Source organism: Strix aluco, chromosome 10, assembly GCF_031877795.1.
Source record: "Strix aluco isolate bStrAlu1 chromosome 10, bStrAlu1.hap1, whole genome shotgun sequence".
In the NCBI taxonomy this organism is placed as follows: Eukaryota; Metazoa; Chordata; class Aves; order Strigiformes; family Strigidae; genus Strix; species Strix aluco.
In genome coordinates this window covers 15387252-15411824 of record NC_133940.1, presented here as the reverse complement: position 1 = coordinate 15411824, position 24573 = coordinate 15387252, and the positions used below count along the sequence as shown (strand labels likewise).

The window sequence follows — 24573 nt, the reverse complement described above, 5'->3', positions numbered from 1 at the left end:
AACTGCTTTGTTCTTTAAATTTTAGTAAACAGGCTGTGAGATGGCAGGTGCATGGCCTCCAGAAAACACAAAGTTTTAGTTTTTTTAAAAAGGAGAAGCAGCAATTCTTTTTCGCTTGTGAACTTCACTTGTTACTGAACATTATGGGCAGAAACAAGCAGAACTCACCTGCCATGGGATACAGGCTTTACTGTGCTGCAGTTTCAATTCAGCTTGCCAGGTCCAGTCAGTCTCATCCCCATGCCATGCTACCATGGGAGGCTGTAGTGACATCCTTCTCCCATTTAACCCTGAAGCACATTCTCACCTTGCTAGTAAATCTAGTATCTTGCCAGGCTGAGACTCCTTGTTCAGGATAACTACAGTACTCGATAGCTGGTGTTACTGCAGAGTCTGGAGCACAGCATTCATGAGACCCCCAGGTCTTTGGATATATAATTCACCCAGCTTTACAGACAAGGAATGGAAGGACAGAGAGATTAGTGACTTTTCTAGAAACATACAGGTGGGCTTTGGTGGAGGAGCAGTTTGAATGATGCTATTGAACCAGAGGCTAATGCCCTGACAACTAGATCATTCCTCCCATGTAACGTCTGACATCCCACTGAGCTTAAGAGACCGCTAATGGAGAAACTTGGAGAAGGCAGAGCACCAAATGGGAAGCACATATCTGACTTCATTTACAGGGAAAATTGCAGAGTGCAGTTGCTGAGAATGGCAAGGTCTTGCTAGCTTTTTTTTTAGAGGAAACAGCATCCAAGAAGTGTATACTTTATCTCGGAAATTCACAGCATGGACTGTGCTGAAACAAGGGCCTGATCTGGGCTCCCTGGCCGGGGCGGTGACTCCCAAGAGACAAAGGAAAGCCTGTTGTCTCCAGCTCCACACAGCCGCTCAGACGTGCCGGTCCTGAACGCTATTCCTGGCCTTGCACTGACTCACTCAGTGACCTTGCTGAGAAAGACTCTTAGATTCAAGTCTGCCTGCCTGTAAAAAGCCATCACGGTCTCCTAAGATTGGATTCTAGTTGAAGCATAGAGGATGAACAAATATGAAATATTTCTTCTGCTTTCCTTTCAACACCCACCCCTGGGGTGAGCAGGAACTGTACAGATAGATGAAACTGTCCTGCTGTCCTCCTATAAGCTCCCTCTGCACCTCCTTCCTTAATTTCGCAATTAACTGTGCCAATGAGTCTTGTTTTAGCAGTGCCCTATGGCTGCACCAAGTCCTTCTGTCTGCAGCCTTGAGGCAGGTGCTTACTCTCCTGAAGCGCTTTCTGTTTATATTGACGGCGTTCATAGTTGCCCTCTGTTCTCTTCAGTGTGAGACCTCATCCTTTCCAGGTAGTAGTGGCTGGCCTTGGTGAGAGGACACCAAAGCTGCTAGCATGTGGCTGGGCAAAGAGAGGCTTTCTGCTAGAGGAGCCAGGACAGGTTTGGATTTTCTGCTCTGAGATTCCAGCCTGGCAGCTGATGCTGCTGACCTATGCAAGGACAACACGTGAAGCTTAAGATTTTTTATTTAATGTGGGACATAGCTACCTTTCGAAAAAAAATGCACTGTAAACAGATTCTCTTTGTTATTTTACTAATACCACTCTGTTCTGTTAAAGGTGATTTTTAAAATCTAGTTTATTCATTGCTAGTTATGCTTCTTCATCTAGGTTCAGAGCCAAAACTCATTAAAGGCAGTGGGAATCTTCCCATTCACTTCTATTCACTTCTGTTGGCTTTAGCTCAAGCTTTTATTCAGTCCTTCTTGGCTTGGACAATGAAGATCAGTGATGGCAGTTTCACTATCAGTGCCTTTGTGCCACCATGTCTCATTTCTAAAACCTTCAGCACAATGTCCATTTGTCTTCAGCAACTGCTTCCTTTCAGATTTCAAAAATAAATAAGTCCATGGAAGAAACATTTCTTTTGGCTCTGCATTGGCTGAAAGCTCATTTGCAGACATTTTAATTTTGGTAGACAGTGTCTCTTTGATTCTCTCCATCAACTCAGCACACCAGCCTGCTATTTTTGCCTCTGAGGCTTGGCTGCACTGAGTCATGTAGCTCGCTCTGGTTTACTTTGGAGTTAGTGTAATAAGTGTAATAGTGGAGTGCTAGTGATAATCTCAATGCTCATCCTATGGAGTCAAGAAGCATTTACTTGTGAAATCTGACACAAAGGTGGCAGCTCAATGAAAGGAGTGCTGAGCATAGTCTTGTAGCATATTCAACAAAAAGAAAAAATAGTCATAATTAATGACCCTCACATCACTGCAAGATTATCACACGCTCTCTGAAGGCTGGATTGTGTAGCTTTGTTGGTGGCTTGCTGGAGAGTGGGACATCTAGGGCTGTCCTGGCCTCTCCCAACTGGCCTTCCAGGTCAGTGCTGAAGGGAACATCTCACCTTGCTCCAGATGCTACTGTATGGTTACTGCTATCACTAGAGGTAGCAAACAGGGTGAGAAAATAGTCCAGTACAGGCTGATCCAAAACTCCCACTGAAGTTTGCACTAGGCAGCATGAGGAAGGGAAGGCTGGAGTGGGGTGTACCATTTATAACATAGCTTTTAAAAATCTTTGGACTAAGCATCAGTACATGGTAGGTCTTAAACGATAAACTGGGGCACAGTGCCCCTCTGGTACCAAGTTAAAAACCTCACAGTATAGGAATCCAGCCTTGTACTATTGGTTGAATTAACCCTAACACTTTCGTGATCAATGTGGCTAGTGTCTTGATTAATGTGAGTGCTCTAGAATCACTAGTGTTTTTCTGTCTTGTCACTGTCAAGGCCTCTCTGTGCCTTTTCTTCCTCTAAGGCTTCTCTCCCTCCACTCCAGTTATTTGAATCAGACAGGTCTAATTGGTAATCTTTGGAGCTTTGGAGATGTGAGCAGAAACCTTCAGTGTAAAGGGAATGTCTGCAGAGTACCATGGAGATGAACCATGTTTCTCATTCTCAGTCTTCGTGGTAAGAAAATCCTGCTTTATCCCCAAAGAGAGAGAAAGAGTAAGAGGGAATTAGAATCCAAAGAAAAATAAATAAAATGAGAATTCTTAGTCGCTCACTCTGAGAAGTACAGCTGGATGAAACCCATTTTTCTCACACTTTGAAGTTCATATTCTGGCGAAGGAAAACCTTTCACATGAAATCTGGCCTCTGTCTGAGGAAGGTCACTGCAGAGAGAAGATCTGGATGAAGGTACCTCAAAGGGATAAAATATTTTTCTTACTCAAATGCTGTGTATGGATGAAACCTGGCTCATGAATTTCTTCCTCATTAGGTGGATATCTTTGTCTTTCTGCCACAGACTTTAGCAGAACAAAAACAGTGATCAAACCCTGTGCCTGTCTCCTTTTGTTGATGGCTATTTATTTTCCTTAACATTTCTCTTGTTTTGTACTCTTGGCTCAGAATTCTGTCTACTGCTCCAAACCAGTTAATTCTTCCTAAGAGCCATATGGGCCCAAGGCCTAGATTATATTTATAAGCTGTAAGGATCTCCCCAGGCAGACTCAGTTATAAAGGATTTGAGTCAAACAGCTACAAGGAGATGCTCAAAGACAACCTCAGAGAGAAAACACAGAGAGATGGAACATCACATATTTCCCCCATGTTAAAGTTTAAAAAAAGAGAGTACAGTTCAAAGTGCCATATAATGGGAGGTAAGTAATCTCAATCCTTTAATCTTCCATGTTTCCAGCAAAAGGATGGAATATTCTACTTTCCGCTGGTGTCTGAACACATGTGTTTAAGAAGTTTTTTGGGCAGGTCCCCACATCTTTGCACCAGTGCTAGTGCAAGAAAGATTGCATGAGGGAAGAGCAGCAGGGCAGGTTGGGACTGGGGCTTAGACAGCAGCAGATGCAAGCAGCGACAAGCCTTGACTGGATGGCGAAGGAAAAGCCTGCCAGGGTGCTAAGCAGGGATGGATAGAAGGTCACACTAGAGAAAAACTCCTCATTTTGACAGTTTTTAAACAAAAATAAAATTGCTTGCAGTATATTACTTTACTTTTGCTTTGTTGTTGTTGTTGAAAGTGACTGACAGGCCTCTTCCAGCTTTGCTCTGTGGCTTTGGATGATTCATTAAACCCTTCTTTGTCTTGTTTTCCCTTCTTGTATAAAGAAGAAAGTTGCACAGAAACTCTGTTAATGACTCTGTGTGCTTCCTGTCCTTCCCTCCGAAGCTGCCATCCCACAGAGGAGCAGCACGTCAACAGAAACATGCCCATGACTCTGCTGGCCCCACATCTCTTGCTGTTAGGCTTCTAATCGCCTGTGTACTACTGTGTATTTGAACAAAGATGTGCAGGAAATGTTTTTCCCAGCTAGAGTAACATTTTGTTCTCATTCTGTGTGTGAGCCAAATGGCGTTTTCTTGAGGCCTTATTTTCTGTTTTTTTCAAGACAAAGGAATAAATAAGCAAACATATCTGCAAGAAGCTGAATGAAACAGTCAAAGGACAGCCAATGGACTTGTTGCACAGAGGACTCCTGAAAGATGTGAAAGTACAGCTTTCGGACCTAATTCAGGCTAATGTCTTGAAACCAGTCCTTGTACACACAGATCACCAAGTTGCAGGCAAGGCTGGGATGGTGCTTTCTTTCCCTAGAAACTGCATCCCTACCAGAAGTTATTCCAAACTGAGACTTCCCACAGAAGCTTTCTGTTTTGATAACATGCCATTTTCCAATGAAAAATATTTTCATCAAAAAGTTCCCCACCCTCTTTTCTCACAGATTGCCAATGTTAACTTGTCTTCTGATCCCTAAGAGACTAGAGGATGTGTGTCCATAAAAGACAGCCTGACCAGATTGTGGAGAGAGGCACACCCAGCTATGGCTTTGTAGCTCTGCTCAGGACTAAGGCAGCTACCACTGGCAATGCTACCATCTGCGCGAGGGGATGTGGGACTGGGGATGGACTATGTATCCTACGAAGTGATGGATTTACTTTTGTTTACTGGCTTGGGACCCATATATAGCCAGCACCTTGCCTGTCTTGGAGGTCAGCATATGCCTCTAAGGCACCCTATACATTCAAATAAATAACAGCTGAATTCATGGGACATGCACTGTTTTATCCCAGAACAATGCAGTCAACTGGAAGGCACATTTGCAATGTCCTGCCTGTTCCATCACCTCTTCTGGGGGCTTGAATTTACAGGACATGGAATGCTGTCCATCCAAAGAGTGCTCTAGGTCCTCTTAAGAAAATGATAAAGAACTTGATACAGCACACTGCAATGACAATCTACTGGCCTGACAACTCACTGTCCTTAAAATACCCTTCTCCTCACCTACCAAAGATCACTAACACAAAAAAATGTCTTTCAATCCATTATCATGTTCTGCTTACTTCTCTTTCTGCAGGCAGAGCTCAGTGCTGGAAGCCCAAGCCAGCGTTCACTAGCATAGCAGTTGTGAATACCAGCTCTCTCCAACTGAAAGGGCAAGAGCTGCTTTGGAGAATATATCCATTTTGCAGAACATGCTTCTGGTCAGGACTGTCTCCCTCAAGCTGATAGGAAAGGCTGTCTTTGCGTCAAAGTGCCTCTACCTGAAGACACAGGGCAGAATTAGCCATCTAAGATTTAGGCTTATAAGCTAAACTTCTCTCTTCCCTCTGCTATTGTTGAGGTTCGCAGAGATGGGGTGAGTCAGAAGAGTCTACCTCTGCAGTCACTAAGCAGGGCAGCCTAGATAACTAGCCCAGATTAGACACTTAACATTCGGACAGCTGTGTTTCGGTTAGACACATTTGACTAAGGCTAAACACAGCATGCAGTGGAGGATGTAATTCCAGGCCATGCTCTGATCAACAGCCATTCCCTCTGCTGTGCTTCCTAGATACATGCTTGCTTATGACAAGCATTGAGAGGAGCAAGACAAAGCGAAGGAGTTCCCAGCTCTGGTATTGACCCCTGCCAAGGGGATAAAAGGGAAAAATTCATGTAATCCTCTATGTCAGGCTGATGTCATAAAGGATGGAAGATACTACAAGGGCTGGCCAGACAAGTCCCTGGGTCAGTCTCTAGTTAGCGTAGGTCTTATAGACTACACTGCCTTGGTCCTACAGAACACACAGCGCTTCATGGTGCACGAGGCCATAGCCCTGATAATCCAGCCAAATTCTTACAGGTTATTGTTTTCCATCCCAGTTGTCTAGTATTTCCACCAGACACAGCAATCTTCACTTCCTTATTATTATTTTATTTAGTTATGGTCATACTGATACAACTGCCAGGTGCCCTTGCACTTCATTAGAAAGTGAAATTACCTTTTCTAGCCCTACTTCAATTCCTAGGAGTATTGTAAGGCTAAGACACTTGTTAATATTAGTAAGGTGCTTTGAGTTCCTCAGAACTGTCACGGCAAAACAAGTTGTACAATTATGAAGAGGTTCTAGTCCAGTTAGCAAACCACTTTTCCCATCTGTCCAAACAGAACATGCTGTTGTCTTAGGGAAGTCTGCTATGCTTTGGAAAAGCTCTAACAGGTTGCTACAGGCATATGAAGATGCTCAGGAACAAAATGTGCCATTCTTACAAACACATTTTTGATTTTGAATATTTTGAGGGAGAAAATAAAGAATTAAAAATAGTTCCCAGGACCATTTGGCCAAGTTCTCACACTAAATTCCTTGCAAAACTACACAAAATAGGCATTTAATCTCCATTAAAAGATCAATGAAGTTTATCAACAGATAAAAGATTATCTGGGGCATTACACAAACACAACATGATTTGCTAGCAGCTGGTCAGTAACCTCCAATGAATTCTTAAAACACCTGCCTGTAAGTCAAAAATAAACTGCAGTTCTACAATTAAACTAGAATTTTCATTCTTCAGTTAAGCTTCCTATAAGATTGGTCTTTACTATTACTCATAACTATTCAGAAGTCTGTTACTGCAACACAGATCTGGGGGAAGTTGTATGTTCTAAAAATTAATTTTAGGCACAGAAAATGCATTTGTCATCTGAAGAATGATCTGGGCATTGATATGAATATAAAAAAAGCATTACCTGGTGACATCATGTGATGTTGAGAAAAGTGTTCCTGATTTAACATTGTGCATGAGAAATGATGCTTCTTGTTCATAAAACTGGAAATATCTGAGGCTATTCTGTGTTCAATTTATTGTTTGAATTTTGGGACATTTCTACACCAGGTATCAATTCTGATCTTCTGATGTGCCCATTTTCCTTGCATGGATTTGTAACTCACAGAACCATACCTATGTCTCACTTTGCTCTAGTGCACTTTAATGTAGCATACATACTTGTTACATGCATTAAGAATTTAGAAACATACTAAAAAGAGTCATGAAAAACTTCTTAATACCCTGATCACAGTTCAGTTTCACTAAAACCCTTGACATATGTACAATATAAGGTCTAATGCACCTGCTCCTTTTGAAAACGAACTGAGCAAGAATAACAAAAAAATGCAAACAAACCCTGTCGTTCAGCCATGGGGACTGACAGCGCTTTACTGTAAGGCTGTAAGAGGTCATTTAACCCCAGTGTCTCATTTGTGGCATTATTGGGAATGACAGTCTGTGTGGGCAGCTGTAGAGCTTCCACCGCTCTCTCATTATCAGTATAGTGTAGTGGTTTGTGTATGTTAAAAGCCGTATAACTGGTATGTGCATTGCAATAGCACAGAATAGCTCCCTCCCCGTCACCTGAGTGCCAGCTGCATTTCCAGAAGGGCCCCTTACGTGTACCAGGACATCTCCCAGGACGCCTGGCACTAGCTAAGCACAGTTTCTAACCCTTGCAGCTGAGGCTGCACTGGCCCAGGAGGCACCTGTGGCTGAAGGAGCAGCCCTGAACCAGGAAAAGACTGTGCTCTCCCAGGGCCGAGGTGAAAGGGGAAGCTACCTGTGTGTCCCCTGCCAAAACCACGCTGTGCCCCACCATCTTAGGAGTGCTTGCCCCTGCTGAAATCCTGCCTGACATGTCAAGAGCAAGGGCATGCAGACAGGCTGGAAGCCTCGATGTGTGGGTGGATCTGTCTACTCCCAAGAGCCTGGAGATAATGCTCAGGTGACACAGAAGCAGCTGCTATGAGAAACCCACAAGAGATCAGAGAGGCAGCTGTGCTATATAAATAATAACACCATTTAGGTTGCCTGAAATACCCTATTCAAACAAGAAACTTTTTCTGTGCCCCAAGAGCAAGGAATACATAGCGGTGGCTGCTGCGAGAAGGGAGGCAGCAGGGCAGGGAGGATGGAGGTGGCATTCCAGCAGTATACACTGAACGGCATAAAGAAAAACCCAAACTGCTAAATAACCAGGGGAAGGAGGGGAAAGACAGCGCTGCTACAAGAGTCTGTTTCTCAGGTGGTGTCCCTCTGCGCTCCCCCTCCCCGTGCCCTGGCACCCTGAGCGCCCCGGAGCTGGGAGGGAGATGCTGACACCCTGGCCACCCTCTGCCTTTGGGGGAAGCAGGGACAGGACTGGGGGAAGATGTTGCCACCTGATGATGCTCATGTAGCTTTGGCTTTGCAGGGACAGCCGATGCTGGGAGGCAGCGGGGGACAATCCGGTTCATTTCTTTGCCCCATCTCAGGCAGCAGCAGCAGCAACAGGAAATCCAGGAGCTCTGTGAAATGACAGGGAGGGAGAGAGAGAGAGTGAAGTCCCTTGCCTTGGCTGGTGACGTCTCTCCTTCCTCCTTTTTTTTTTTTTTTCCTGTCCCTATAAAGAATCTCGGGCTCGCATCAAACTTCCCAGCGAAAGCAAACCAAACCCAGAGGGGTGGGGGAAAAGGGGGAGAGAAACACCTAAGGCGGGATCTGGCCATGCCCAAGCCCCGCTGCCTGCCAGCTGCCTGCTCCAGGCGCTGCGGGGTGCCCCCCAGCAGGTAGCCAGGCGGGGGTACCTGGAAGCTCCCTCTCGTCCTGCCTCACAAACTCACTGAAGTTGAGAGATTTGTTCTTCCTCCTGATCTCTGCAGCACCTGCACCTCCCTGGATAAATACATCTAAGAGGAGGCTTTTCAGTTCAGCCACCTTATCCCAAACTCCAGGCAAAGGACTACTCGGAGCAGCAACTCACTGACTGGACGAAACTTTTTGCCAAACTTTTCTGGTGCTTTGCTCTGCTTTTTTAACCCCTTGAGTTACTTTGCACCACCCAGACGGGCTGGGGAGCCTTCTCTGCTCAGGCAGAGTAATGCTCCCCCCCAGGCACCTCATGAACTAGAAGAGTAGGAGGAAACAAGGAATAAATTTATCGTGAAGAGGGGGAAAAACACCCAAAAAGCCTAAAAACTTGCACCTCGAGAAGAAAGGAAAACAAAAACTGCAGCCCAAGGATAAAGCAGTGAATGGAAAGAACAATTTAACTGGGATCAACAAGTGGGAATTTCTGCACGCCGTGCTCGTCCCCTCCCCTCCCGCTCCAGCCCGAGGGCTGTCAGAAACTTATCGCTGGCAAGAAAACTTGTCCCCGTTTGCGGACCTCTCCTCCTGCGCCTCGCAAGGGATATAGCGGTCACCCGCTCCGGCGATGGGCCCCAGGCCGAGCGCCGCTCTGGCCGTCTACGCCCTTCAGGGGCTGTTCCTGATACACGGTAAGACCCGCTCACACCTGGGTTTGCTCCTTCTCCCTCCGCGCGGCTGAGTAACGGGAGCGCGGCGGGACCTGCCGGCCTCCCACCTGCGCCACCCCCGCGGGCCGCGCTGCCCCCCGCGGCTCCTGGGGCCGGTCTCCCCGCGGTGCCTCAGGCCCGGGGCCGGTCCCGCCGCGGCGGCTCCCGAGGCGGGTCTCCCCGCGGTACCTCAGGCGAGGGCGCGCGGCGGGCGCTAGGTGGCGCGGGGAGCGCGGCGCGCGGCCAGCGGCCGGGCCCCCCCGCACCCCCGGGGTGCACCCGGCGTCCCCGGGGGGGTTCAGGCCGCCGCTGGCGCGGGTGCCCGGCGGGCAGGTGCCGCCTCTCTGGCCGCAAACCCGCCGATAGTGCGGGACAGGTCAGGTTTTACACCTCCGAGGGGTCAGGGCTTCATTAAAAGAGATTGGGAATTAAAGGGCGGGGGGGAATCTCCTTGAAGTGGTGGTGTATTTAAAGGACATGGAGCACCTCCCCTGTGAGGACAGGCTGAGAGAGTTGGGGTTGTTCAGCCTGGAGAAGAGAAGGCTCCGGGGAGACCTTAGAGCGGCCTCCCAGTGCTTAAAGGGGCTACAGGAAAGGTGAGGAGGGACTCTTGATCACGGGGTGCAGGGATAGAATGAGGGGTACGATTTTACACTGACAGAGGGTAGATTTAGATTAGATACAAGGAAGAAATTCTTCCCTGTGAGGGTGGTGAGACACTGGCACGGGTTGCCCAGAGAAGCTGTGGCTGCCCCCTCCCTGGCAGTGTTCAAGGCCAGGTTGGATGGAGCTTGGAGCAACCTGGTCTAGTGGAAGGTGTCCCTGCCCATGGCAGGGAGGTGGAACTAGGTGGTCTTTAAGGTACCTTCCAACCCAAACCATTCTATGAGTCTATGATGACTCTTTTTTTAGCCCCTTGAGGCTTCAGCATTTGGTTAAAAATAGCGGGCCCTCGCATCTTTGGGCCTCTCTCTCCCCAACATGGGAGTGCTTCAACCCTCATTTGATCATCTGAAGCAGACCTGAGGAAAAAAAGGCTTTAAAAGCAGGAGCTGTGGCATGTCAGGGAGCATAGGGCACTATCTTGCTTTCTTCGGGAGGGATCATTGTTCATGTCAGAGCTGTGTAGGTACAGACATTGTGGGCAAATGCTTACCTCCTTTTGGATATTTCAGTTCTAATTCACGTGGTGGTTCTCCACTGCATTCCCCCTCAGCCCAGATGCTAGGTTCTGTTCCCTGTTCTCCAGCACTCATTTTACCCTGCTGCAAATGCACTCTCCCCACTGGAGTTACTCCAAATTTTCATTGATATCAGAAAAGCCAAGAGGCAGGTTAATGAGATTTAGAAGAGCTTTTCCATCTGCCGTATGACTTTTCATTATCTCATTAAGCATAAGGATTTTGCTGGATTACCATGCTATTCATGACGCTGCAAATTGTGTAAGGGAGATGGTCTGTTATTTACTGGGGAATTCCTTCTGACAGTAATGAAGATTTTTTTTGTGTGATGGTGAATGTATTTCACAGCACAAGACTGTGGCTTCTTTATCGTATTATAATCTTTTTGTAGTTTAGTATCAAGAGGATAGCTTCTGGAAACACTGTGAAGCATCGCTGTCCTTGATTTTCTTGGATTCATTCAGGGATTTAATGTATTCCTTCTGCAGAAAGGAACTGACTGGCAAGCACTAGCCCCAGTGAATTTCACATATCCCCTACAGCACCTTCTCCACAGTTACCTACAGAATAAATAGCTAAACCTGAGACTCTGCTCCAAAGGGCTTGTCCAGCTTTTCCCCAAAAAAATGAAGCAGCAAACCTTAAGGGTAAAAAGGAGCCCCTCTGCTACAGAAACCCTAGCGATGGGCAGTAGCAGTGCCCAAGGTAACCCCGGAGAAGGCAGTCCCGCAGCACATGAACACAAGCACCCACACCTTGAGCTGCACCTGGAGCAGCAGGGGAAGCTCACACATCCCTCAGAGAATTCCTGTAATGTGCTGCATCTGGCCGACACGTGCGCGAGCAGCCAGCTGCACGCTACGTTAGTTTTAACGTCTGAATAGTCCGGAAAAGTTGCCCATAGAAGGCATGTGAACAGCAATCCAGTATGAATTTCACAAATGCATAAATCACCACAGACTTTCATGGATCAGAGAGAGATAGTAACAAGTATTTGGTAGGAGGGAGAAAACATGTCTTGCCATAAGTGTTCCTGGGGCTCCAGGGTGAAGCAGAGAGCATAGCACAATTGTTACTGAGGAGGTGGGTGAACGGCCTGGCTAGAGATACTAGCCACATTTCAGGGCTGACTTGGATACCTACTTATCAGGTTACTTTCCTAATAACTTTGGAATTTGGTCCAGATTCACTTTTCCATCAGTGCCAGGCACAAAGAAGGCAGAGAAAAGGCAATGTCCGCATCCTGTGACAAAGAAAGGGAGGCAGGCACGTCACTAACGGTCCCTGTAGGCAAAGGCTGATGATGGAGCAGCATTATGGATGTCAGACCTTTGTCCATCATTAGGAAAAGATAATGTGTTAGCACAGTCTCTGTGTGCCCTAATTAGGCTGGAAGCCAAACTGAAACAGGGCCAGGAAGTTGGGGGATTCTGGATAGCGCTGATGTTATTGAGGTATTAACTCCTCGGCCACCTTTCCCTCAAAGTTCACCTCCAGCACTGAATTCAATGGAACTTTGTTTGACCTTCCAAGGCACAAGAGGTGCAGATCTATTTTGTAGGCTGTAGGTTAAACCTTCTCTGAGATCTTTATGGTCAAAATTAGGCAGAGTTGCCCTGAAGAGGCTGACTCTGATTCAAATCCAAACAATTTCCTCTGCAATGCAGATGAAGACATTCAGTACCTGAGGTGCTGAGTTCGGGCAGTGCAGCTTCCCAGCCAGGGGATACCTCCCAGGTCAGGACTTCCCAGGTGCCCAAGTGAAAGGAAGCTCTCTCAGCTCATACCAAACCTTATCAAAGGACTCTGAATGCCCTCTCCTTCTCTACTAGTAGTTGATTGCAACTGCTGTGTCATTACCTCTTGATGCTCCTCAGCAGCTGGCCAAGGCTGCCTAGGTGTGCCGTGGGTGCCAGAGGGCAGAAGTTAACCATTCAATTCATCCAGATCAAAGGATGGTCTCCTTTAGAGAACTCCTAATTTATTTGGTGCTTTCAGTCTGTCGGTGTTTAGCAGGGGGAAGAGACCGTGCAAACATCATCCCAGTAATTTCCTGCCATATTATAAAACACAGCTTCAAAATATTTTACACGTCTTTAAATTTCCTAAGACAGTTCTATAAGTATAATTTCTTTTTGCTTATTACACAGCTTATGTTCAATTCCTTAAGAGTACTGGTTAGGGTCTTCCTGCTCAAAACTTTTGATGTAGTAATTATTGTGCAGATGCCAAAAGCTGGCACGTTTTGGGTATGGAGTGAGTTGGTTAAAAAACAACCTTCTAAAAAACAATCTGCAAAGAATTTTTTACACTAGCAACACCTTATATCTTGCATGAAAAATTTAGTATCTTTTACCCCTGACAGTATCATCAAAAAGTTTTTAATATATGAGCAATCCAAATAACTTTTCAGGTATTGGAACAAACTCAGTAATTTCAGTGATTTAATACTGGAAAACTAACAAGATTCAAGAATAAAAATTAGGCCTGCCTGATCCCTTTGAAATTAAAGCAGGTTTGAAATTGAAAATTTCTTTGTTTCATTTTGCAACCTCTTCCAAAAATAGAATATACTAGGATGAGCAATTTAGCTTGCCAACATATACATTTCAGTTATATCACGTAACAGTAGCTAAGTCAAAAGCTTCAGGAGCTCAGACTCCTCCTGGTTTGCCGACTAGGATGCTCACAGCGTAGAGCTGGGAAGACTGCAGGCTCAGTGGTGCACTGTTTCAAAGTCAGCAGCATTAAGGGTATGCTTTTGCCTTTCTCTGAGGCAGTCGGTGCTGGAAAGTTGAGGATTGGATAGGTGGCAATATGGGCTGTTGATCAGTTCCAGTAAACCAAAAATGTGTCTTTTAATTGGTGTTATTCCTAAACATGCTTTACTGTGGGAAAATGTTATAAAAAGCAGAGAAGACTTTTTTTAAGATTGTGATATATGAGCCTCCTGCCTGAAGCTGCCACATTCAAAACCAACTGGAAATCTCTTTACACTAATTCATCCATTTAAGGCAAGGAAAAAAATGTGAAGTATTTCTGAATACTCCCTGAACTTCTAAAAAACAGCATCGTACCCAAAAGAATACTGAGAATACAAATCAGATTGTTTGTTGAAGGTTTCTGTTACAAGAACTTACAATATTTTCTTTGAAAATTTAAAAAAATATTTATCTGCACACATTTCCCCATTGGTCTGCTAATACATATCAATCTAAATAAGAGCAATGAGGTACATTTGAGTTATCTCTGTCCTTTCATACATTCTCTGAATTGTTCATTTTATGATGAAGTATTTGTACAAAGCAATAGCTCAATCTACTTCAGTTTGAAGTATTATATCAAGTTGGGCTGAATATATAATATTTATGTTGCTAGTAGGTTTATGCACAAGGACAAAAGGTTTCCAACTACAACAGGAGATTTCTTACGTACAGTCAGTGGTAGGTGATCTCTGTTTTTCATAACTTTGTCTTCCAAATTGTCAGCGCAGTTTGAAGGAGGGTGGAAATCTGCCCTATGCCATATACATTCAGAGATGAAACACATCTTTTGCTTCCAAAGACATTTGCAAAGTATATGCAGCAAGAGTCACTTGATCATCAGCAAAGGACACGATGAACAAAGAAGCTGCTTTCAGTTTACATTGCAAAACAGTTTTTGGGGCAGCAACAGCAACCTGCATTTTTTAAAACTACACAGGAAATTTCCAGGAGACAGCGTTTGACTTTCAGAGTGAGTATGAGAAGGACACTGAAGCTTAGCCCTACCGAAGTTCACATGCTTAGTTTGATATTTCCTCTGATCAGCCTGGCTCCACCTTTCCTTTTTTCTCTAAACCAGCTTGATGTCATTGGAATGGGAATTACAAGTGGAAGTAATTAAAATATGTTTGGAATATCTAAACAACAGCTAGGAACAACATAGATCTGTCTCTAGTGTTTTCCTTCAGAAACCAGCTCAGATGACCAACAGGACATGAAGGCATCTAAGTGCTGATCAAGACATTTCTGTTTCTCCAGTCCTCACCTTTGGGCAGAGCATCTAACTGTACTCAGTCACCAAAAAAAATTGAGTACCTAAATAAACTGGCATAGAATGTGTGTAATAGAGAACTAATCTCCTCATCAAGTTAGGCACTTCTTTAATTTTTCTTTTTAAGGCCACAGAGAAAGTAGTAGAAGCTGCCAAAATCAACCAGCCAAGGTTATTATCTGGAAATGGCATTTAATATAAGTGCATGTTTGAAGTTTGCCCCAGGGAGCAGAACTTTAGCAACAGAGAGCTTGCAATCATCAGAAGCAAGGCAAGATTAGAACAAACCATGTGAAGCAAGGTTTTCTGTATGAGAGGTGTGACCTTAGAGACTTGTCCATGAGCTGCTTCCTCAAGTGGGGAAGGAGGAAGGTTCAGACAAGGTAAGGAGTCTGCTCTCATGAGGCTGTGATGAGCAAAACTGATGGCTGCCCATTTTGTGCAAATTGCTTGCTGCCCAAGTGCTGAACATGCTTGCATGGGGAACCTCAGCTCACCTGAAACCAGGTATTAACATAAATTCAGAACTGAACTAGGCAAATCTTGTGACTGCTTTTACAAGCTGATCATATCTCCTGCATTTGCCAATAACTAGAATACAAAACAGGAAAGAATCTCTTGGATCAAGTCCAGTCCCCACTTCACAGAGCTGAAGCTGGTGTGATGGTGCTTTTCTTTGCCATAGCTGAGACAGGGCTTGCAGCACATGCAGCCATCACTGGCATTATGCTGTATAAACCCAAGTGACTATCTCAGCTCTGTGCTTTCAAAGGCTTTGGAAATGTAAGCAGTGAATTCACATACTAAGGTCAGCTGAGCTACTGCCCTGTGCAAATGTTGTTAACTTTTGTATTAGGCTTTAACTAACAGTGTAATACAGCTTTGCGCTCTGAGGGATAGTGAGTAAGTCTGTGGACTGCTTCTGAGGCAGTCCAATTCCCTCATCTCCAAGTCCTTGGATTAGTCTGTCTTTACAGCACATACTTTTTGTCCTCAGTACATCCTACATCCCTCTCCTGCTCCCCCCCTCTTTCCTGGATGTCTCCTAAACTGCCCTCAGGGCTCAGGATTCCTTGAATTTTTACATTAGAAAAAGCCAAGAGGAATTTCTCAGCCTTTCCATAACAGGAGTCTGCATAGTCTCTCCTGCCTGTACCAAAACAAATTTTGTCTTTAAAATTGTGCCTGGTGCAGAGATTTTGGCAAGACAAAGTGGGATTACCTGAGACCTGCAGCTGAATTTCTTGCTTTCTGCAAGCAGATGCACTAAGTCTTCCTGCTGTAGTGAATTTTACAAGAAGCAATTTTTGCAAGACTTCCCACCCAATATCTAGAAATGCAGGAGTCACAGCTAGTTCGTGGTGTGTGTGTAACCAGCGTTCAGGGCTTTTGTTGCAGCTCTGAGCAGTAAAGCTTTTAGCACTGAGGAGTCCTTGACATTACTGAGCAAGAAGAAACAAACCTCGTCTAACCCTCTGAATGATGAAAGGCTGAACAAGCCAGTTTTCCTTTGTGCCCTGAAGGGAATGGCAAAAGCATATGGTCCCCAAGATTTCAAAATTCAGCCAAAAACTAAACTGAGGCCCAGAATGTAAAGGAAATATAGGGACCAGCCTTCTATTTTCAGATCACTTGCCTTTGTCTTCTGCATTTCCACATAGGTTTCCTTAGATCTTCCTGTGTTTTTCTGAACTGTGGGAACATGATTGCCAAGGAAGTAGAGAGGGGAGTTTTCAGCCCTGTTGGGATTGTTCTTGATTTGAGGGTCAAGGAAGCTTGACCTAGTCATTACCTGTTCCATTTTTTACAAAATTGCCATGAATCTAAAACACCTCAGCCAAAATGTTAGCTTCCTTAGAGCCCGCAGCTCAGAAGTTGCACACCTTAAATTCTTCCTTACAGATACACTAAGGTCAGTTTGCAGGAAAAGCATCAACCACCATGGGGCTACTTTGCCTATTCCTCTATAGCAGTGAGTAAAATGGGACTCCTTGTAGGGATACTCCACACAAATACACAGAAGCAGCTATTCTGTAAGGCATTCATCCTGTTTACTGTTAACTCATATCTTATTAACTGAAATCAGTGCTGAATACAATAATTTAGGAGTTAGAGCAATTTTCTCCCTGTCTCCAGAAACCTACAGCGGGCAATGTGCGGTGGGGCCTCCCAGAAGCCCAGTCGTAATCCTCGATTCCCTCGCAGCTACTGAGAAGGGCTCACTTTGGCCCTTTGTAGCCATAGGGATCATCCCTGAAAACTGACACTGAGCCTGGACTTCCCCAACTTTTGGGTTGGGTTGTGCAGGGGGTCAGTGTTTCAGAGCTTTAATGTGCAGATGCCTACTACAGTGTGTCCTCCGGGAGTTATAAAATGGTTTTTTCCTCTCTGCTTCTTCACTTGTTCTTCCAGCTGCCTGAAGTCAGCTCCCCGAGGGACCGTAACACATGCCCACACAGTAGCATCTGAAAACCCTTCTTGCGGGCAATCCTAATTACAATACGCCTTCATACAGGAAATGGCTGTTGGAAGAGATTGCCCAGAAACCTTAACAGGAAGACGCTGTGTTTGAAAGGAGGGAAGTAAAGCACTGTGGATTATCAGTTGCAAACCTCAAGGTCTCTGTCTTTCCTTGAAGAAAAATAAATCCCCCAGGTGCCATGTTGTCCAGCACTGGGTCGCTAAGTACATCCCCCACCTCCCCTTAGGGAAGGGTACCCACTCCATTCACTGCCGCTTCACTGCTGAATTAATACTATCATTGCTAATTTGCAAAGATAAGGGAAGGGACTTCATGAGCATCCACTAGTTAAAAGCACAGGCACTACTTTGCTCCTTAACCCATGAGGAATATCAGAAGAAATGATAATGCAACACCCAGGTGTGGGGAAAATGCTTTTCCCAGATCTCTTTCTGGATGTATATGAAGCAAAGAAGTTGTATCAGCTCTTGCTGCATGACACAGCAGGACAGAGATAAACAGCAAATTTGGCTAGTTAAAAGGGTTTGTACTGTTACAATTAAAGGATGATTCAAGTCAATCTAAACAATGATGTCACCCTGAGAACCTTTTAAACACAATTTAAGCTATTACATGGTGTGAAGCAGAGAGAATCGGCTAACCTTTTGGCCTGCCACATTTTTTTCTCTACAAATGGATGATGTCTGGATTATTCTCATTTCATGTTCATGCACTTGGGACAAGCTTTGCTCTCAGTTACACAGGTTTAAAGCTGTAGCTTGGCTGAAGACAATAGCCTGTCTTTGAATTTTCCTTTGTGTGACTGAGAACATTTATTTTATTACGGTTGTTTATCCATTTTGTGGTAGAATCTGAGTGAGAAAAGAACTGACTGAAAGCTGCTCTCTCACTGCATGCTTTATAAAGGTAGAGATTTTATTGATCTTGCTGGAAAATCCTGATTTGTTCTGGAAGTGAAAATTCACTGTTAGAAAGCTAAATAACCTGCTTACCTTCCTATGATGAAGGAAAGCCAGTGTGTGGCCCCTGCACAGACACTGCAACATCCAGTTGCGTGAGGCAGCACAACAACCCCTACTGCTATTCCTGAACACTCCAGCGCATGCTCTCACTTCACATTTATTTTGGCTTTAAAGATCCCATTCTGCTAAGCCTCCTGGAGGCTCTCATGCTTAAAACAACTTTCCTTCAGTCTTGGCAAATTTTCTGTTGAGTAAGGACAGAGTAACAGCTAAGGCAAGAGAACAGGGTTTGGCCCAACAGGAATTACCAGAGAGAGTAATTAATCCCCAGAATCCTATGTCAGCATGAACCAAGCAGAGCATGCAATGGGGAGGGATTCCCTGGGGCAGAGCTTCCTGTGGCCCTGATCTCAATGCAGTTGGCCCATCTCACTTTGAAAGAGCTGTGTGTTTCTCACAGCTCGTCATCCCACTCAGTGATGACTTTTCCAAATATAATGATACTGTGGGTCTCTGGGAAAGTAAGGCCCAGATGTTACCATGAAGCCGCTAATGATCCCGTTAACAGTTTTATTACTTAATCCACTAATATATCAGGTTCTGACTTTGTCCAGAAAGGAGATAAACCAAGTGTGATGTATTTATAGGTTTGGAATTGCTCCGGGGTTTCTAGGCTGTGCTTGTATTTGGACTGTTTCCTCATAGCTTTCTCACCAAGTCAAATAAACATGGGTAGCTTCAGTTTCGGGGTCAATTTGGGCAATATCACCTTGCCCTAATGAAAAAGAAGTGCAGGTCAAAACAAAAGAGCCAGTATGGCACAACTCCTGGGTTGAAGGAACAGTCTGGGCAAGGTGAATTCAGGAAGACAGCAGGCTACTGAGCAGGGTATGTCAAAGGTTCCCCCCACCCAGCTCCAGACAGTATTGTACACTGTAATCCCCAGCAGAAAATTTTTCATTTGAAAATTCATTACATTTGAAGAAGGATGTATAGAAGGCTGATTTCTTCTTCTTAGTATTATGGAGACATGGGATTATTCTGATCTATAGACTTTTCAAAAAGAAAGACCAGTAGAGTTGGTTGTTTATACGCTATGGCTTATATCAGAAGAGCATTGTTAGACTAGAAAGAGGAGCTAGAAAGACCCCTAAAAGAAATTTGGGGTTTCACAATATAGTAATTGGACTGTGATCTTTATATCAAGGATAAAAATATTTGTTATAAATTAGCCATGTACTTTGCCTTTTTTATTGTTGTCTACTTTGCATTTGAAATGTAATGTTCAAACCTACAGGGTGAAATGCCATTATTAATTTAATTTAATAAAAGTAGTGTGCCTTCTGGTTACTGAAGTTGATCTCTATTGAATTTTGTGCATAACTATGGTTGTTATATTGTTATTAAAAATAAATTACTACCCTTCTTTTCCTAATGTACTATCCAGCATGTCAGAGCTGGTGTACAATAACATCTAGGGCAGACAGCCACAAACAGGCACTATGACATCCCACAAGTCTACAAGCGCAGACTAATGCTCCCAAGAGAAAAGCTCTCCTTTTCCCATCCCAAGAATATGTGCACAATTTGTTTTAACATTCTTCATGACAGTATCTTCAGCTTTTTGGAGAGTTTCTGGCAGGACAAAAGAAGAGAAAAGGAGACAGTTTTGTCTGGGTATAAATGTCAGTTCTCATTTACCAAACCTGTCCTGCACTTTTGAGAAAATCGGGGCAGTAAAGCTGAAAATTCTGGGCTCAAAGTGGGATTAGTGGAAAAGCTGAATCTGAGCTAGTTTTGGTTTCCATGGAGTAGAGTTTGCATAGCTGCCGTTCAAGGCCATTTGCTCTTCCAGTGTGCAATATCACAGTATCACTGTACTTTAAAACATTAATGTAGACTTTTAGATACTACATGGATTGGTTTCTAGCACTGAGCGATGCAACTTTGACATTTTACCTTTCTGTCTAGCTATGCCTGGGATGTCCCTCAGTCTGACCACTTCACCTAAAAATTTTGGTCTCAACATCTTCCTGATTTAACTGAAATTTTTATATAAAAATCTTGTTTTCAATATAGTTTACATTAAAAAGATAAACGTCTTTCAGAAACAGGCAGCTATTGCTTGGGAAAGCAGGAATAATCACTGTAAGATAAATGACTGGGTAGAATCAGTTTGGCCAGAAATATGAGACACAAAGCTGACAGCATGAATCTCTTACCAGCACTTGTAAACACAACTAGTTGGTCCAGGGCCTGCAAGTGTCCTGGGTAGCTCGCACTGCCTGTGCAGTACTGCAGAATGTCTTTAGGGACAGGTTTGTTGCATAAAAAAAGCCACTAAAGATTTTCTCCCTGTGCAGAGAGGGGGCAGAGGGATATGCATTCAAATGGCAACAGTGCTGTTGCTACACCTTCTCCTCAGGTGCCTGCTGCTTCTTTCCTGGGTCGCACCTAGTGCAACCACATGTTGTAACTGATAAGGTGGAAATCACCTTATCGATGAACTAGCCCTTTTCCTGAACACAAGGCCAAGTGTAATCTTTAATCCAGACTCCAGTGCTTGACAATCGGTATGAGGGAAATACTGAAGGCTTTATTCTACAACTCTGGGATTCAGGTTGTCCAGGTTCTGGACATTTCTGATACAGCGGTTAAACTCTTTCTGTGCATTTCTTTTGCATCCTTGGAGCAGCAATGATAGTTAATATTGACATCATTAAAGCCATCACCATTATGGTTCAGGATAAACACTTCACCTTGGTGAATCAGGTAGCTAATCCTTTGCAGAGCCATTGTTTTGGGCTGCTGATTCTTTAATTCCCAGACTGAACAATATATTTGGTCTTGTCTGGTGTCATCATGCACAGTCTCCTTAAATTCAGAGCTAGGCTAACCAGACTTAAAAAGAGACAGTAAAAGGGGTTAAAGAGCATCATTAGGAGAGCCCAGAACAGCCTAATTCCTTTAGTCATCTTTCCTGTTTTAAAATCTTTCTGCTTATCTTGGTTCTGGTCTTGACATCTGCTAGTAGTGAAAGCAAAGTAGTGACAGTTGGGCGTGGTGGGGATAAGGAGGGTATCTCATACACTGATCTTCTTGCAGTGTATACAATAAAGGAATTGAGAGGAATTCTCAGCATACATAGAGCAAAGGTGTCTCTCTCGTGCTCTTTCATTTAACGGTCAAAGTGATGTCCTTTAGTGTGCATTGTACTGCTAGCCTTTGAAAGGCTGCCTTTTTGTTTTGATTCTATATTGTTCTAAGTTAAATAGTAGGAAAAGAGAAATCTCTGCCACCATAACATTCTCTTATAGGTCTATTCATTATAGATCCCGAGAGGAAACTGAGAGTTCCCCTGGACAATGGTCTGATATACAAACGAGCATACATTAACTTTCTGTGGTTGTATAGTTCATTTGGCTGCATTTCCTTTACATTCTTAGGAACATGAATTCAGGCATAATTTGGTTTGATGTCTTCCTCTGCCTTGAACTGCTCTCTTGTTAGACATACTACACATCAACCAGCCTCTCTGCAGCAAAGGCCTGAAGTGGAAGTGCTTCAAGCAGACATGGTGGTGTGTGGAGGGACGCTTTTGGAGTGAGTGGGAGGGCCACGAGCAGAGGAGACCAGGCGAGGTCTGCGGGCTTTCGGCTTGACTGGGTGGGGGATGCTGGCCAGATGCCACACTCCAAACCAACAAGGATGTCAGGTGGGTTGGACATAAGCCATGATGTTTAAGTAACTCGACTTCACTCCCCTGTCCTTTGACAAACACCTTAGGGGAGCTCCCTTGGGGCATATCTGCAATGGCTTTGGCAGCACTAACTCCAGAACAGTGGCTGCAACAGGGTATGATACAGGAACACCCAGAACCTCTTTATGGGAAATGGCTCATGCAATTGAAGCTGTGTTCACTGCACTAATTAGCGTGGACACTTTGTTCAGGACCACAGCTCAGTTGCTGCATGAACTGCATGCACTCTTCAGTTTGTAGGTACCCACTCAGACCTCTAGTGCTTTAGGTATGTTGGCATTGCAGTCCCCTCTGCAGCACAGGGATGTTCTCTGCTTTTGTGCCTCTGCTCTTCTGTAAATCAGGAAGATTAGCACTTCCCTTCCTCCCTGGAGGGATGGGGCGGTACATGTTTTGAAGAGAAAAAGCAGCTCAGGAACTGCAGTAGATTTACTTCATCTTTCACTTCCATCACCAGAGAAAAAGCCATTTGAAGCTACAAAGATATTGAGGCATTTAAGGTTGTAAGGATTAGGACTGGGATACCATGATAGTCTTGGCCTGAACTGTCAGAAATGAATCTCTCTCCTGTCCTCCAGACAGACTCCTATAGAACTTGGGTCTGGCTGTTGCTCTTTTGCACTGACATGTCGTGCTCTCACTCACTTTGCATGGGAACAGAGCCAAGCAGATGAAAAAGATTAAGTTGTTTGTACTCTGCCTTCTGTAAACACCTTTGCACAGGCTGAAGAGTGTGAAGTCTGCTTCTGAAATGCCACCTGTCCCACCCAAAAGGTGTGTCTAACATCCCACTCCCTCCTAATGCTGGCTTGCAGAGCCTGTTCACACATCCTGGGTACCGCCAGGTGCATGGCAGCAGTGCACAGGGCTTGCAAGGCTACAGTTTCTTAATTTTTTTTTTTTAACACAGGACTCCCCTCAGCCTCTTGGCCCACACATATGCAGTAGGTTGCTAGTTTCCTCGGAGGAATAATGAAGTGCATGTAGGTGCACACGCACACACATGCATAGGTGCAAATGGCTGAAGTGTCACTCTTTAAGTGCAACTATATTCCAAAAAGCCTCTTTGTTTTCATTCTGTCTTCTGGCACAGAGAAATTTGCAAAGTTAATTTTCACCTCCCATCTAATGGATTTCCCTGCTGAGTGTCTGTTACAGTTAAAGGATTCCAGATTGAGAGTTTGTTTTAGTCTCCCCTGTGCCCATCTGTGTTGGAGGTACTTCTTGGAGAGCTGGTTAATGAGTCTGGAGTGCGACTGAGTGTTGGTGCTGACGTTCAGGAGGGGTTTCTCCCCCTCCTTGGAGGAAGGTAGCCCTCACACCCTAATAGCCCATTTGTTTTCTTACTGTTTTTACCCCAGTGGAAATAAGGTGATTATTATAAGTATCAGCCTGTGCAAGGGTTTATTTGATTTATCAAAGTTGAGAAGCAAAAGGAGAAATCCCCCTTGCTAGGAGCTCACTTGTTTTGGAACTTGCACACTTTTGGGGAGGAGGAAAGAGCTGCAGTTGAGCAGTGTGCAGCAAGGATTCCAAATACACCGTTGCACCCTATTTCCTCCTTGCCCTTTGTGCTTGCCTCACTGCACCCTCAGAAGAGAGGGCACTGTCATCCACGCCAGGTATGCACTACTGCCAGCTCCTTCCAGCTCCTGTGGAAACCAAAGAGAACCTTCCCCTGGATGATCCTGCAGCTCAGCACAGAACTGGGACCCAATTTACTCGAGCTCTAATTCCTGCCTGCTGCAGTCTTCCTGTATGACCTTAGGTAAGACAGGTAGCTGTCTTCAGTTTCCAGCAGTATTATGATAGCAATTACTTACCAACCTCACAAATGTGTTGCAAGGTTAAATCCCTTTGTAAGCCATCTCACAACTGATCTTAGAAATGCAGACTGTTATGATTATTATTATTACTACCATTTTGGCACTGTCCTTTCTCAGCCATGGATGTTTTGCTATGACATCTGCACCTACCCAAACCTACAGCTAAGGTTTAAGTATCAGTTTCCACAAAAGATTTTCTCATTTTTGGGCGCAATATATAGGATCTTCATCCCCAAAGGCCCTTAGAGGGTGGGCATAGCCATGCAGAAAACAAAAGATGAATGGGGGACACACATACAGACAAGACAACTTACTTTGTGCATCTTCTCTTCTCATGCCTGGATACCAAACCTCTAAGGCTTATTTTAATATTTGTTAAGATTTTGTCTTGAGGAAGGATGGGAAGAAGGACAAAAAGAGACATTATTTAACTTTGGAAAGCATTTTGTTTTTCCCAAGCAGCTGACCAGGCAGGCCTTCAAGTATTTATTTTAAGTGCACATTTCTGTCTCCAGCTGGTACAAAGGCATCTCTGCTGGGGCATCTTGGTAGGACAGAAGCCAACGGGACAAAAGGAGCCCAGGTGGGGTCAGTGTTGGACCTGGGCACTGTGTAGGGTTAGGATTAGAGTCAGGGTTGGAGTTAGGATTGAGGTTAGGAGAGAGAAGCACACTGCCTGAGTGGGGTTGTGAAGTCTCTGGCAATGAAATGAGCAGGAGGCAGC

The 24573-nt window shown here is 44.6% G+C and overlaps 1 protein-coding gene and 1 long non-coding RNA gene across 4 annotated transcripts in view; one reads left to right on the top strand and one right to left on the bottom strand.

The window, feature by feature from the left end:
* LOC141927939 (uncharacterized) overlaps positions 1-9871 on the bottom strand; it is a 75595-nt gene extending 65724 nt beyond the window's left edge. For all 3 annotated transcript variants that reach the window (XR_012624635.1, XR_012624634.1, XR_012624636.1), the window contains exons 1-2: positions 9603-9871; positions 8488-8613 (exon numbers count right to left, since the gene is read on the bottom strand). This is a non-coding gene — a long non-coding RNA (uncharacterized LOC141927939). The remainder of the gene's footprint in view (positions 1-8487; positions 8614-9602) is intronic.
* LOC141927937 (vascular endothelial growth factor receptor kdr-like) overlaps positions 8578-24573 on the top strand; it is a 142123-nt gene continuing 126127 nt past the window's right edge. The window contains exon 1 of the mRNA XM_074835385.1: positions 8578-9585. Coding sequence (XP_074691486.1) covers positions 9522-9585 — 64 coding nt within the window. The 5' untranslated portion in view covers positions 8578-9521. The remainder of the gene's footprint in view (positions 9586-24573) is intronic.